Source organism: Tenebrio molitor, chromosome 6 (genome assembly GCF_963966145.1).
Source record: "Tenebrio molitor chromosome 6, icTenMoli1.1, whole genome shotgun sequence".
Classification (NCBI taxonomy): domain Eukaryota; kingdom Metazoa; phylum Arthropoda; class Insecta; order Coleoptera; family Tenebrionidae; genus Tenebrio; species Tenebrio molitor.
The window spans coordinates 15399388-15415458 of record NC_091051.1 but is presented as its reverse complement, the minus strand read 5'-3'; the positions used below and the strand labels follow the sequence as shown (position 1 = coordinate 15415458).

The following is a 16071-nucleotide window of genomic DNA, read 5'->3' as shown; positions in this document are numbered from 1 at the left end:
TTATTAAAAGTAAACAAGAAAAATTGTTTCCCACGACATGTCTGAAAGCGACATGAAACTGGAAAGTTCCGAGCGAACTGGTACTAGTATTGTATAGGTAATGGCAATGCCGTGTTTTCATACCGATGACTCTCCAAATAATTGATTTTCACTCGATTTGTAAAAAACGACAGAGAGAAAATCCGATGAAGAGTGCTTGTGAGCGGATGTGACGTCCTTTTGTTTGCTTTATGGGAAGATGACCATGAAGTGGAAGGAAATGGATGCCATATCAGCAGCTTTCCCATTATTTCGTGAAACAATGAAGGCGGCTTTATGAATTACAAATACGCCATAATTATTAAGTCTCAATGGGCCGAGAACAATTAGGAAAATTTCCGTTGTGTTGGTACCGTATCCTGAAAGATCTTTACGAGATTTGGACTGAATATGGCTCTCGACAAGGTTTTCAGAGCAATTTGGAAACCTTGACTCGGAATCTGATCTCCGAAAAGGCTCGCGAAGAAACAGAATCTGACTAATAAGTGCAGAACTCATTGCAAAAAACAAAAATAACAAAAAGTGCACAAGTTTGTATACCTGAAGACGACTTGATAATGATAATAGAAACGATTATGAAGTACATTGAGAAAGCGACAAGTCTTTAGTTAAGTTGGCATTACTAACGATTAGACAGGAAATTTCTAAAAATGTGGATTTCTGGTCAACAACGTAAGCTTCGATCGCCTCTGCTTTACCACTAAGGAAAAAAGGAGGTTAACCTCGTTGATATGGAGTCGGTTAATTGTCAAAAAAAAAACAGTAGGTGCCACACAACGTACGGTTTGTTACACCTCTTCTAGTTTTTTGGACCCACGGTATAAAATATGTAAATATGTAATTGAAAATACAGGGTCAACCAGAAACCGTTATTTTCTAATTCCATTATATTTTGATCCAGCAAATTTTGTAGAAAATTATAATAAATCCGTTGATTTTTAGGAAATACAAAGTGTCTATAAAAGAACGTATATCAGTCCTGTGGAATTCGAATATATTTGATTTTTGCCGCTCGTAGCATATAGTGGCACCAAATAGAACTAATAATGGCTGCTGTAGAATGAAAAGAATATAAAAAACTGAAGAAAATCACAAGCAAAACAACTAAAAGACGTCGAACTCACAACTGAGGCTAAGATTTAATAATTTGACATTTGACTGTTGACATCTGATTTGATGGCTTCAACAGCTCGACATAGTTCGACACAATAAAATTATAGAGCCTCACAATTCCACAGCACTCTTAATATATGTTTTTTTACAGACACTTTATATAATTTTGGGTATAATTTGTCAAATCTCTGACATTTAAAGAATATTAAGCTTAGAAAGTGTGTATCAGCCGAAATTTCTGACGGTGGTACTAAAGCGATTTGAAGGGATGAAATTTTGACACTGACGTTTCTCAAAAGATTCATAGTCTTAAAACGATTTGATTGGTCGAATTGAAATGTTCGTTTCTGAAATACCGATCAAGCTAGAAACATTTTTCTTTGGGATTATTTATTTTTGTCCTTTTTTGGAGATTTCTCCTTTTTTCTTTAGGGAGCGAGTTCTGGGACATCTGTACACCAATATGTTGTAGTACCATTTTGAAAAATAGATCGAACTTAGTAGAAAGAAGTTGCTACTGTCAGAAACTAACATTAAATTCGAGTATGTTACTTACTATCCGTCCACTTGATAAAAATTATGATTGGCAGTTACCTTCTAGTCCTTTCTATTTTACGAGTATATGATTGGCAACTATCCGCATGGACATTAACCAATTTTTATATCTTTGAGAGTTACTGCAATTATGTTTATGTGCTTTAATTAGGTATTGTTGTGATTTATGTAAAACAAATTCCGATTTCATATTCACACGATCTCATTTGACGTCGTTAATATTTGACACTCACAGATTTGTCCCCAAAACACAACTGGCACTATAATCTGTTTCAAAATCAAAAATCCACCACCTGTTGAATTATGTTGGCAGAAAAAAAGAAATCCCTAGAAAGAGTTTAATTTTTTTGGGTTGGCTCAACCTCCCGCCAAAATTTGACATTGAACTGTTGAGTTTATTTACGAAACACAAAATAATTATTATGTACAAAAAGGTTTTAGCTACCATATCATACTTTTTGAGTGAAATAATAAAATGAGAATAAGAAACACGATGAACTACGACCAAAACGACTGTCCAACAGTTTTCTTTCATAACCCCACTTTCTTCTGGTTCTGACACTTGCAGACACACTAAAAACAAAAGTTGGCGACGTTGTCGGTTGTATTTTCTAGGTAGAATGCACTGTTGGTGGATTTTTAATTTTGAAACAGATTATACTTAACTTTGTCAAGTTTACACTAGGGAGTCTTCAGATAGTAATTATAGTAAAGACATATTTTTTGTGGTGTTGTCCAGTGATAAAATATAATTAAAATTAAAATAAATTGTGTAAATAAATGTTCTTTATTGATATTTTACAGCATATTTATAAGTCATATTGATAAAATAATTCCAAAAGTCAGCTACCAGACCATTGCAAACTATAGCTGACTCAAGTTGCAAAAAACCACTTTGTCTTTGCAACAGCACTTTTATGGCATTAGGCCATTAGTCATTTGAAATTACTTAAAATTGTACTTATATGGAAAGTATTCAATCCAAACTATTATTTAATGGTCCCTTTGTGCCTTTATTTTTATATTGACAATTTAATTCATACACTAAAAATCCTATAAACAGCCGTGTTTTTGTCACTATGACAGCGAAAAAAGTTTGCCCTAACTTTTCCAGCGACAAAACGGAACCTAACTTTTGAAAGTGTCTGATTCTAGTAGGTCTGCATCATCGTACCTTTCCGTATTCATTAAATTGTCTTACCGAATTACACTCAAGCTTTTTTTTGGGTCCAAGTAAACTTGACATTTATAATTCATTTATAACTCAAAAAACTGCCAGAAAAAATTACTCGTCCTACGGACTCGTAATTTTTTCAGAGGCAGTTTTTTTCCTTAAATAGCCAGGCAACAAAATTCTCATTGAAATGTCCAGTTTACTTCGACAAAAAAAAAGCTCTCGTGTAATTATAAGTGAAAAAATGCTGTTGCAAATGACAAGTGGTTTTTTGACTCTTGAGTCAACTATAGACTCCATTTAATTAAAATTAAATTAGGCATTTCAACAAAAAATCTTCCACTTTAAATTATAGCGTTATTTGTAAATAAAAATAGTGAAACATGTGTGTGCTCCAATATCATGACCTACATAAATCATTTCCTATTTTCTACTTAGATAATCATAAGTTATATTACATAATTATATTATTATAAATATTATCGATTTTTAATGGAGTCACTATTTCAAAAATCTTTCAACTTATTATTCATTAATTCATATCCGATTTAAGAAATTTCTTCTCCATCAATATTTTCAGTTCCAATCATAAAGTTATTTTTTTATAATTGTCTCTTTCAAAAATTCCTTGAAATACCACCGTCTTCTTCCAGACAGTTAACTACTTGTATTTGTTTCTACCGTAAAAAAGAAATACCTGGCAGAAGTCGCGTTTCTTATTTTTTATTAGTTTGCACCGAATTTAATATATTTCCTCAAAGTACTACCAAAGTACATACCACTCTTGATTTCAAATTTAGAGTCGCTTAGGTATTTAGCGAAATGTACTGTACCTGTGTATTTCATCTCGATTAACCATCTTCTCACGATCTCCTCTCGACTCTTCGACAAAAAACGTAAAGCTGTCCAAACAGTACGCTCTTTGTGCTTGTTTTCGCGATCAGTCGATACTAAGATATTTTCGTCGATATTATCGACAGCTGCGTGAGCCTGCCTTGTCGGCTATTCTCCCAATCCATAAAACGTACTTAATTCCGGATCTACGCATTGCGAACGGTGCTCAACTGCGATTGTCAGATGGTACCCAGCAATCACACAGTTCATTGGCTTTACGGTCAATACAGGTGGATCAGTATGCATACCATCACTAGAATCGCTCTTGCGGATGTGGCAGCAACACTCGGATGCCGTATGGTCCTCCACATTTCGGCACCACCATTGTCCGATTTCCCCACAAAGAAAGGCGAGCAGCGAGCGCTTACGATGATGGCCACCCGTTGGCAAAATGACAATTTCATGTGTCGATCCTTTCTAAACGACTCCACCTTTTCTTTTCCCGAAGCATGATATCTACTGCGAAGGACATAAAACTATTCAACTGAGAAGATATTTTCGATTGGCACGGGGGTCACGACTTTGTTGGACATTCTTCGACCGGTCGCTTTCGACAATCAGAGATGATTCAGGACCGGAAAATGGGTTCGAGGGTAATGGGTCTGTCCATGATCTGATTATCAATTTTTTCGCGGACGGTCTATCGGTGTTCAATCAACTCGGTATGTATGGAGGTCACATGCTATGACTATAATTTCATGTAGAATAGAATAATAATAGGCATGTAGGCATAATTTAACATCAGTGCAGTTTCTACCGAACAATTCGATATAAATTAAATTTGTTTTTGTGAAACTGAATGCAAACACTGTGCTAATGAAAAGAAAGTTGTTTTTCGGTGCAGACAATGGCTCTTGATGGATTCAGTATCCGATCACTTCTTATCACTAAATAGTTTACTATTGTATGAAAATCGCCACGTGACGCCAGTCTGAAATCACGATGTATCCATTGAACTAGATAATCCAGGAATTTTATTTTTTATATTTATTGCTGGAATTAGTTATCTTTAATCCTAGGTCTGCTACAAAGGATTTTTTAAATCTTTATAAAACATTGTACATAACGTAAAATGCATTCACGTTGTTTTGGCATAATGGGAGGCCATGGAAATTTGGTAGTAAAGCTGTCTGTTGAATTAGGTTATGTTTTTATAAGTTTGCGGTTATAAATAGCGTCAATGTCTAGGGCATTGTTGTCAGTTTTACTAGTTTGCAATAGAAGAATACTCAGACATCAGCGACATGTTATGTTCATTTTGATAGGTTCGCATGTCAGGCACTTTAGTGGCGGAAATCAAACAGTGTGTCCAACGTTAAAAAAAATTAATCATGGCCTCCCATTATGCCAAAACAACGTGAAAGGTGTCTAGTATAGTTTGTTTTTTAACTGAGGGATTCTACCGCGAGATCATTTAAATTTATAATTAACTTTTAACTTAGATTGGCAACACTGTTGACAACTTGATTTGAATTGTCAAAGTGACACTTCAAAATCCAACACAAAATATGAAACGGCGAGTTAACAGTTGTATGCAAGCCGGGTGAGAACACTTTGAACATTTTGTATGATTGTCAATAAAACTGTATTACTTTCTAGTGTTTAATTTCTTTTCAGTTAAAACGATTGAACTTGTTATCAGTGTTGCCAATTAAAAAGTCATTGGCTACTTTAATTATAAATTTAAATGATCTCACGGTACCTTTCTCAATGAAATACATTGAAAATGCTACCAACTTTATAATATCTCACATGCACTTTTCGATGTATTTATTTTTTTCCCAATAAACATCTGCTCGAAATACGAGTTAAGTTTTTAAGTCAGTAGCATAAGTGACATCATCTTAAATTACATAAATTTATTAGCTGTTAGATATTTCAAGTTTCCTTTTTTGTTTTATGGGAAAATTAAATACACACAAAATTAACGAGTAAACTAAATATCTAGTTGGGTAATGGCAATGATTGGCAAATTTTTAGAAGACATTTATGTAATTTTGAAAGAACAAGGATTAACCTAAATTGAGTCAAATTTAAATTTACACTGTGTGAAGATCATAAAAAGCAGACAGTTATTGTTAAGTTGACTTTCAAATAGAAATAAAATTGCTTTTAATAATTTTTCAATTAAAAAAAATAGAGTAAAAACTAAAAGACTTAAAAATAGACTGGTTTCTTATTGTGGGTCCATTATTAATTGATTCAGATAATTTCTGAAAAATGTTGTCTAGAACAACATTGTAAAACAGCAAGGTTAAACTTAAAAACAATCCAACAAGAATACGAGTTTATCAAAGCTTTCAAGGACCCTCCGCATTGTTGTTATTATCTATGTGCATTTCTGAGACTCACAGTTCCGGGTTCTTAATTACGCAAAATTGTCCAAAGCATCTGTTTTTTCACTGGAAAGTTAATGATTTTTATTGGAAAGTACCAAGTCCCGAACACTTACTCGGCTGCACTTATCAGTCTGAAACAAGACTATAATTTGGGAACCACGCATGCAAAACTGCAGCTAGAAAGCGAAAATATTACCGGAATTATTCAAATCCGAATCTGTGCGAAATCTTCATAGTTTGCGATCTTGCCACGGAACAAAACAGTTCCTCGTAATTGATAGAGACTTTTTCGCACCACTCCGGTTAACCGAAGCTTTTTTCCTTCACACCAGATGCTCGTAAGACGTAATGTATCCAACCCACAAATGTAGTCGTGCGAAATGAAACATTTGATCGTCTCGATATTCGAATAGTCGCGGAAGTGGAATATTTTTTCCTCGATTCATTATGTAAGCGGTGGTCGTACATTTGTAAGAATTTTACGGAGTTTTAACACAATGGCGGCAAACATGAATAACAGTATTTAATGGAAACAAACAAGAAGAAATCGGCGAGTTTTGTTGCGTTTTTTCGATTGTGTAGGAGCGCAATTAAAGCAATCGCGGTGGAATCTAACGAGAATCGAACAATAGCCATACAGGTCCATATTTGGAGACGCTATTAGCAGTATAAATTACAAGCTAATTAATTTATTGTAATGGAATTATGTAACGCCAAAGCGGTGGCGCTTTAGGAAATGAACGAAAAAAAATCACAGTGGAGAGGTGGTTCTATAATTAAAAAGGACAAGTCACTGTTGGATAGAATTTTTAAACAACTTTTTATACAACACTTTCTTGTGCAAAAATACCTACATTCAAGAGGTGATAGTAAGGTGGTCGATTCAGGAAGCATCGACAGTGGTGAATGTAAATTTGTTATCAATGAGTAATGAGGAATCCTGGACCGGTGCCATAAAAAGCACACGTGGCCAGCATAATCGTTCAAGAGTAAATACGTCGCATTAAAGAGACAAAATCCAAACAAATATTTTTTTTAGAAATAAAAAAGGCACAAGCGAAATGTGAGGAAGAAATCTGAAGAAGAAATGGAGTTTTTTCAATGCCAGCACACAAAAGACTGTCAAGTTCGGAGCGATTACATATTTCATTTAAGAACCAATTATTTAACCAATAAGCAACTCCTGTTTTATACTTTTTTCATTGCCAATTGTCCGAAAATCTAATAACAAGATTTGATGAGACAATTTCAATTAATGGTGTTACGACAAATACATAATCAAAATTTGCGAATACAAAAGAAAAAACGTGTAGAAATTACCTGTCTCCCAGATAAGATTTTTATCAACGATAACGCAACACAAAAGATTAAAATATCAAACGTCAGAAACTATTTGTTGTATTTTTAGATTTTTTTGCAACACTGTAGATAATGTAAACCGGCAATTTTCACAATAAACTCCACACAGGATTCACTTCACAAAACTAAACTTGTTTGCTAAAGTTCTCACAGAGCGGTCTAAAGTCAGGTGAATGTGTCTCCCACCACAACACACTTACCTGACCCTCTGTCTCTGTCCAACGCACACGAAGAGCTGTAGATAAGAATGCGAAGTATTCGCATATTTTTGACTTAATGCAAGTGTGTAATGTACAACGGTACTGATGAATCGAACAGCAGTCGAGACAAAAACAACATTTTTGAAAATTTTTCTGTTCGACCAGATTTTTCCCAGTGAAGAAAAAATCAACTGGACCGCTTCGTCTTGCCATTCCAAATTTGTGGTTTTCATCTTTTTTACTTTCGCAAAGTCCAGGTGATGTCATTGATGGCCTGTCAGATACCCAAAAATGGGGAGCTAAGAGGTGGTGCACAGCGTTGTAAAATAATTGGGATCGAGCGTAGGAATTAATTTCATATTTATTCAAATTAAAGAAATTTAACAAGTCCTATTTAAATGGATGTCTTGTTTGAGCAATGAGCCGATTGCAGTTATAACAAATAAACTGTGTTGTAATAATTAAATGCAACATTTTATTGACATTGTTTGAGTAATTAGTGTTACGAAATTTTTTCATGTCTCCACGATACGGTAACTTTCTTTTGTGAAAATTGACAACAGAAAGAAATAGTTTCAGAGTATCGCGTGACACGGTTTCAACGTTATTAATTTTTTTTTATCTTTAATAACATTATACTTTATTTAATATGCAGAGATGTCTTAATTTGAGTGAATATCGCATGCATCACACCGGAGTTTAATTTATTTTCACGGTTCTGAAGTTAGGAAAATTAATCGCCTTTTGAGGTGTTGAAATAAGTGTAAGTGGTTTAAATGTAGTGAAAAGCGGAAAAACAAACACATTTTGCTTAATAATAATCTACTACATACTTTCTTATCCGAATAACGATCAATTTATACCAAGAAATAGGTAGGTACCTACCTAATTAAAAAATTATAACACAAAGAAGGCAAGGTAATTAATGGCGTGGGGTACTTAGAGTATTACTTACTTAACGCTTTAGTTTAATATTTAGTAGAAACCCTATTGCTTAATTTTATTATTTATTTGAATTCGTATTTTTTATATACTTACCTAGATTTATAAAATTGCAGTAATCCGGGTTTTACGTTAAGTCCAAAACCAATCAGCGTTCAGTTTCCTGTAATCAAATTGTTTGGACCGGATGAAATGAATTAAAAACGGATGCAATGTTAAAGTTCATTCAACTAAAATTGAAAATTATAATTAAGAACATCGTAAATTGGTAGCGGATCGTAAGGCTAAAGGTTAATTGAAGTCTTAGATTGCGACAGATACATTTTCGAAAATTAATTGTGACCATTTATTATTAATCAACATCAATTATTCACTCCTGCGGAATTGAACAAGTTTAAAAAAAAGTCAGCATTAACGAATACGATTATTTCTTGTGAATGGTTACGAAACGAACCCCAACATTTACGATAATAATAATATCCTTTACAAAATTTATTTGATCATTAAATATGCGATTTACCGTGAAAAGAACTGTACTTACATTATTTCCTTAAAAAAGGAAAATAACGGAAGTCCTAATAACTGTGCGTTCTGTTTACTTTTTTTGACTCAGACTATATTTACAAATACTGAAATAAATTTTTATGTTTACAGAACGATTTGTGATCGTAATTCAAATATGAGTATTTCAAGTAAAAGTATTGTCTGAAGATAGCAGGCGAGTATTTTGGGTTGCGTTTCAATTGACCATAGTATAACTTGAAGTTACTAAATTTGCACCAAGACGTAGGACCGGTTTCACCAACGCGAGTTAAAGTTAACTGTAGATTAAAATGCTTCGTTACCTTAGTTACCTATTGTTGTAACAATGTTTTCGTATAATTTAATCTGTAGTTAAATTTAACTCACATTGGTGAAACCAGCCCTCAGAAAGTTAGGAAATCAAATAAGATCTATCAAATAGAAAACATCACAAATCTTTATTCAACTTACAATTATATTAATAAAGAATTTGTACTTAGCTTCATGATTTACACAAAATACCTTACACAATGTAATTAATTGCAACCTCATAAAGTCAACTTATTGCTAGTGTCGTAAAATTTCCATAAAGTGTAAAAAACGTTTCACTCACTGTAAATGTAATTTTTCATGTTGCTCACAATATTTAAAATAAAATTAGCTTCAACTACTTAGCACCTCCACCATTAACAAACATCACTTGATGTCCACAAAATGTATCACTTTTGCCTTTTTTGTTTGAATAAATTCAAATATGTTCCTCTTGTTATTTCTTTTGATTCTTCAACACCCAACTGATATGCAATATCATGTAATTCTTTAACCTTCGAGATCAATCCAGCTGTTGGCAATGCTGCTAGTTCTATCAAACATACACTGAATTACTCATCATCTAAACACAAGGTACTCACGGTGTAAGTAATTTTGATCCTCTTGATTCAGTTCTCTTGAGTAAGGCAACTTCACTGCACTAGATGGTGTGAAACTATTGATGAAATTTGTGATACCTGGATCTGGATTTATCAATGGTTACACTTTTACAGTGTACACAGATAATCTACTTACATTTCTCTGGCCATATTTCTGGAGAGGCTCTATCCAGATTTTCCATACTCAATAAACTTCTCTCTAGATCGCTTAAAGCTTGGTCTTGCTCTAGGAATTGCAACAAATCGATTATATTTTTGACAGATTGACATAAGCTACCCCGTTTAAAATGTGAACGTATTTCGAGCCAAGAGTTGAAAATGCTTTGGTACGTTTTTCGCGTGCGTCTTAAACAATCAGTGAATGATTGTTTCCACGAAGATATAGCGATTCTTTAATAATATTTTAGTAAAAATGAATTACCTTGTTCAATGCTCCCGGGTTTCTCGGACGCCATCTTGCAATACCACCAACATTAAGAAACGTAAAACGTAATCAAATATCTTTAAAATTAATAAAAAATTGATAAAAACCAAAAATAAACAATTTATTAATTCATTTACCTCAACGTTTTTGGGTCAATAAGACCATTGTATACGCTATACGAGGTAGCTGCACTTCAGGCGGATAAAGATTGCGGCAGAGGCAGACTCAGATTAAGGGTGTTTCGTGTCGGTAGATTGGTAGCGTTGTTTAATGTTTACAAATGTCACATCAATGTCAAACGTCAACAATCTTTGGTTATGTGACGTTTCGCCCCGGGATGTTTCGCCCTCGTATCGTTTCACCCCCGACCGTTTCGCCCCCGAAATCTATCTACATTATACAACGTGGCTCAGAAATAAGTACATTAATTTTAACCAGCGACAGTTCTCGTCAAGAACGAGAAAATTTTTATGGATCATTTTTTCGAAATATAATTTTCCTTTCACATGGCTGACCGTGTTTAAATCGAACTTTAAAAAACGCCCTTTTCCATGGCAACATCGCACGTTTTCCATGGAAACATCACCAAACCCGAGAGGACCGGAGAAACGTGAAGTAAATGTTAACTCATTTAACATTAAAAAAATATATCATCAAGTATTCGTGGATAACTGGTCTTTAAAACACTTGCTCTATTTCGAACACTCCGGCTGCGCCGTCGTGCTCGAAAAATCGCGCGTGTTTTAAAGACCTTAATATCCACTTATACACACTATTTTAGAATACATACAGTTTTTCCGCTCTGCGGCCGAGGTGTAGTTTTTAGTTAGTTTTGTCCGACTCCATAAGGCAGGTGTTTACGTCTTGATTCTGCTAAATTCTGCTAAAATTTTGTGAAAATGACGAGTTTATTTTCGAGTAGTGAATACATACAGCATCTCCATTGTAGCTTGAGCTGTGAGAACCGGATGCGCAGTGGTCTAACCAATAATATGACTGATGTGCGGCAATATTTCTCGTCTTATTTTACTTCTCCGCACGGTTCTGTTCCATTTCAATATGATAAAGTGTAAATATTTAATTATTTAATAATACGGGGTCATTATAAATATTTGTCACAACTAGTGGGCGTAGCGGCGCACCTAAAGCACAGCGCACAGCCACCTACGGATGGGACAATCATTTATAATGACCCTGTATAGAAAGATATTAAAATAGGTACTTGCCTTGTTTTCTTTTTTCCTAGCTATCCAGTTCGCTCCATCGAGGAACAACGGTTTCACAAACTTCTTCCCATAGATTTTTCTTTAAAACCCAGATGTTGCTGAAACATTTTTGTCTTTAATTTGAAATGATTTACGTGTTTTCTTTTTCACAATCAGGCTATAGACATGTGTCAAAAGTAACATTTTGAATTTTCTGGGTATTTTTTTCTAAAACTGATGTCCTTTTAAAAGGACGGTAGTAAAATGAACTATTCGCCATTTCGGATAAGCAACATGACCTCTGGCGGTGGAAAGTCGAATCACCGAAAATTATCGCTTAATACGTAGCTAATGGCAAAAATAACATGATGAACGGTGTAGGGGTCACAGGTACGGGGGTTAGTGACAAAAAGTGATGTTACAATGGGCAAAAAGAAAGTAGATAAAACCAAGTGTTGTGTCCATGGTTGTCACACACGCAGAGCGAAAGACAGAGAGACCAGCTTTCATTACTTTCCACGCTAAAATAGTTGTAAAGTGCAAATCATAAACCTTTTTGGCGGCAAGGAAAGTATAGACAGAAGAAAAGCTTGGGACAAGGTTTTGTTATTGAGAAAACCTGCAAGACGGCATATGCGAGTATGCGGAAAACATTTTTTACGTGAAGATTTTATAAAGCGTAATTTGAGGTTAAAAGTTTGTAGTTTATTCTACTTTTTTCAATTCCACGCAGCATTTTCCAAAAATTGCGATTGAAGGAATTTGCTGTTCCTTCTCAAAAGTTATCCAAAGGACACACGACACAGACACAGAGAAAGTTTGCATCAAAAATTACAGGCAAAGTAGACTGTAGTGCACTTGACATAATAAGTGAGAAGGTAATTGTATTAAATAAAAAGACATTTAGTTTATTGATGTATTTTTATTGAAAACTTGTTGCTGTAAGTAAAATTTAATTGAAATTTAACGAAAAAAGTCTAAAATTACCTGTACTGCATCCCATCACACTGTACCACACATCGACTGTCAGCAGAAGCCTCCAAGTATTTAAAAATTGTAGCTAACCGAAGAAAAGCCTTCCTGTAACTGAAATATCAGCATATAGTATGTTTTCCACTTTTTAAAAGACTTTCAATGTTTTGAAAACAAAATATTTAATGCACCATAACCTATCTTGACGCCTCTATTTATTTTACGCCTGTTTTACGAAATTACATCATAATCTTTGATGCTTACATTAAAAAATGTTACTTTAAGGAATACACTTACCTTACTGAAAAACACACTGCACACAATTAACAAATAAAAGAGTTTTGGACACAAAAATTAACACGTAAACAAATGGAAAATATCAAAAGGAGGATTTTCGATCAGCTGATTGTCAGAACAGCAGCGCCCTCGCAGTAGTCGAAATCGCGAATACAGGCTGTCCCGAAAATGGCGCACTCACAACTCACTACCTGATCGAGGATGTTTAAATGTACGGTCAGTGGACGAATAAAACTGGGACACTTAAAATTTAATCTGTGTAAATCAAACCATTGAATTGTCAATATATTTGTCAGTGTCTATACAATATGTCACACCAAAGTTAACCTATTTGTGATAAAGCCGTAATTAAACGATGCAAATTTGCAAATTTTGACTTATGTAATTGTCATTTTTGTCCCAGTTTTATTTATCCATCGACTGTACATGGAAAAAAATTTTCAGACAAAAAAATCAATTATTGCAAAAATGATAGTACGGTCATCAGGTCAAATTTCATTTCCCGTTTTTTTTTTGAAGCCAACTGTACGATATAAACAAAGATATACTCATATTGGGTGATTCAAAATGATTGTGGCCAAGTATGGCAACTATGTACGAAAATTTATGTGGCAACTGTGTGAATGGGGTAGAGTTGACATTTGTATGACATTTCATAACCGTGAATTTGATTTTTTCAATTCCATTACACATTGATTTGACAACTTACAAAATTGCGCAACTATGAACTGTCAAGGAAATGTCAACTCTACCCTACCCACACAGTTGCCACATAAATTTTCGTACATAGTTACCATACTTGGCCACAATCATTTTGAATCACCCAATACATCATTACCTTGCAGTGTTGCCTTAGTGGATTTAAGATCATTTTTACGATTTCCTAAACTTCTAAATTCTATATTATGCAGGATCGGATATTGGTAGTGAATGATCTTGTACTTTGTGATAACACATATATACGATTAGAGGTAGTTTTCATGAGAATTTAATACATTTATTTCGAAATAATAATAATACATTTTTGTTTTCAGAATTAAAATCTCTATCAGAATTACTAAAAAAAAGTACGTAATCCCATTTGAAAAAAAATATTTTAACAGTTTAGTCTTGAAGCCCTTGGAGCTATACGTGAATTTATTAAGCCGTTTTGTAGCCTATTAACAACCATTTAATTTCGTGTATAGATAATTAAAATCCTCCGATAAATAAGAGAGCTATGGATTCGTCTTTTTTTTTTGACACCTGTATATATTTTTTAATACATATGTGGCGACCTCTATCCGCGCACCTACCAAAAGAACAAGAAACCGACCTTACCGACGAGCCACGACACCTAACAACCAAGAAGGGAAACGTCGCGCGTCGGCGCTATGAGGGAACACCCGTCGAGACGCTTTCGAAGGGTATAAAAGACGTCGCGCCCCTAAACTCGCTCTCTCGTCGACCAACCAGCACAGCAACCGCTTCGACTACGTTTCGCTAACTTCGTTTTGTTATTTGTTATTCATTTGTTACTTGTTTGTTATTCATCGTTATTTGTTATTGTTGTTATATTAAACTCAAATCACGCATCGAACCGTCTCATTCATTCCGGACCAACTAAAGTACTCCACACATACATGTGTTTATAAAATGTTAAACGTTTTAGGGCACATCTCTTTTTAATTTCGACGCAATTAATTAGTGACGAACATTGTCACTTTCTGGCTTTTCCCAAGTTCTAAAAATGACTCGAGCTTGGTTGCACTGTTGCAGTAAATTCAAAATTTTTGTACAAAATTTCAAAAAATGATATTACAAATAAACCAATAATCAAAATGCAAAAATTTGCGCTGGAATATATATTTCTACATTATAATCGAAGGAAATTTCTGTTAGTAACTCCATGAGCGGAGGGTAAATAGTAAATTACTACTAGAGTTTTTTGCTTCTATTTCATCATTGAATTATGGGATGTAAATATAATGCGGCATTCTTAAAACACCTTGTATATTGCTTGCAGCTATGGTGTCCGTAATCAAGTACCATAACCTCGTCACAACTGCACTACTGCACTACTGCACTTTCTCTCAATCTCAATGGCGCCAAAAGTAATTTTTGATTTAGCAAGTCAAAAATTGGTCTAACTTTTGCCAATTTGCCGATCTAATCAAGATTATAATTATCGCATCAATGCAAGTGTGTCATAAAGAACGTGAAGCGATATGGCGAAATGGGGTCAGCTACTAAAGTATTATATTGTGATTAGGGTCTGAAGAATTCTTGAAGAACTGTACATCTGTGTGGACGTAGTCGCTAAGCAGTAGAACTCCAAAAAACATTTTACTTTTTGACATTTTATGTCGTTTCCATGATTTTTTTGTTGAGAGTAATTGTTAGTAAATTCCAGAATCATGTCGATTGTTTCTTTTCAAGAAAATTACACAAAAATAGACAGTGGTGTATATTACTACTGTCCTTTATAAAGTACACCTAACTTTATACAAAACCTGCCAGGTACCTACTATTTGGTATGAGATCAAAATTGAACATCCTGTTGTACTGCCACATGTATTATTGTATTCGGCGGCATTTCAAGTAAAATAACATTGACATATATGTACATTTATAGATATATACCATTCACGATGTTTTGGCATAAGGGGAGGCCATGGAAAAAGTGCATTTAAGTTGGCAGTAAAGCTGTCTGTTGAATTAGGTTATGTTTTTCTAAGTTTGAGGTTATAAACTGCGTCATTGTCTAGTGCATTGTTGTCAGTTTTACTAGTTTACAATAGAACAATACTCACACATTTTTAATCCATTTTAACAAAACAGGAAACCGTGGAGGGAGAAAAGACTGGAGATGGCACTAATTCAAATAAGTGTACCGGCCCGCGAAAACTACAGAGTCATAAAAGGTTTCTGAATATAGACGCTAGGCCAATCGCTTCCTTCGCGTTCCTTCCAGACGCATTGTGCTTCTTTATCTAACGCATTGTGGACTGGGTCATAAAAGGTTGTTGCAGGTGCTTTTAGAGGGTTCGGATTTTTAACATGGGAAGCATAGGAAATGCCATCTCCAGTCTTTTCTCCCTCCACGCAGGAAACTGACTTGAACAGAG

General features: G+C 34.4%; 2 protein-coding genes across 5 annotated transcripts in view; both read right to left on the bottom strand.

Annotated features, from left to right (window-relative positions):
* Nucleotides 1-7617, bottom strand: part of LOC138134051 (echinoderm microtubule-associated protein-like 2) — a 31987-nt gene extending 24370 nt beyond the window's left edge. Inside the window, exon 1 of one of the 2 annotated variants that reach the window (XM_069052117.1) lies at nt 7435-7617. Coding sequence is in view for 1 of the 2 variants with exons in the window: in XM_069052113.1 (XP_068908214.1) it covers nt 3715-3740 (26 nt within the window). In the remaining variant the exon portion in view is untranslated. Of the gene's footprint in view, nt 1-3714; nt 3756-7434 lie in introns of those variants that run through there. The other variant, XM_069052113.1, reaches the window with a different exon arrangement.
* Nucleotides 7618-9576: 1959 nt separating this feature from the next.
* Nucleotides 9577-11933, bottom strand: LOC138134053 (protein lin-52 homolog). Of its 3 annotated transcripts, XM_069052119.1 has the most exons (9): nt 11867-11883; nt 11717-11814; nt 11424-11534; nt 11281-11370; nt 10628-10880; nt 10488-10567; nt 10203-10292; nt 10049-10150; nt 9577-9999 (listed from the first exon to the last, which is right to left on the bottom strand). In XM_069052119.1, the coding sequence occupies exons 6-9, from the start codon at nt 10519-10521 to the stop codon at nt 9857-9859; spliced, it is 369 nt and encodes a 122-aa protein (XP_068908220.1). In that variant the 5' UTR covers nt 10522-10567; nt 10628-10880; nt 11281-11370; nt 11424-11534; nt 11717-11814; nt 11867-11883; the 3' UTR covers nt 9577-9856. The 3 variants fall into 3 exon arrangements, with proteins under 3 accessions (XP_068908220.1, XP_068908221.1, XP_068908222.1); XM_069052120.1 differs by having other exon boundaries at nt 11281-11373; nt 11717-11933; XM_069052121.1 differs by lacking the exons at nt 11281-11370; nt 11424-11534; nt 11717-11814; nt 11867-11883 and having other exon boundaries at nt 10628-11139.
* Between the last annotated feature and the right edge of the window lie 4138 nt (nt 11934-16071).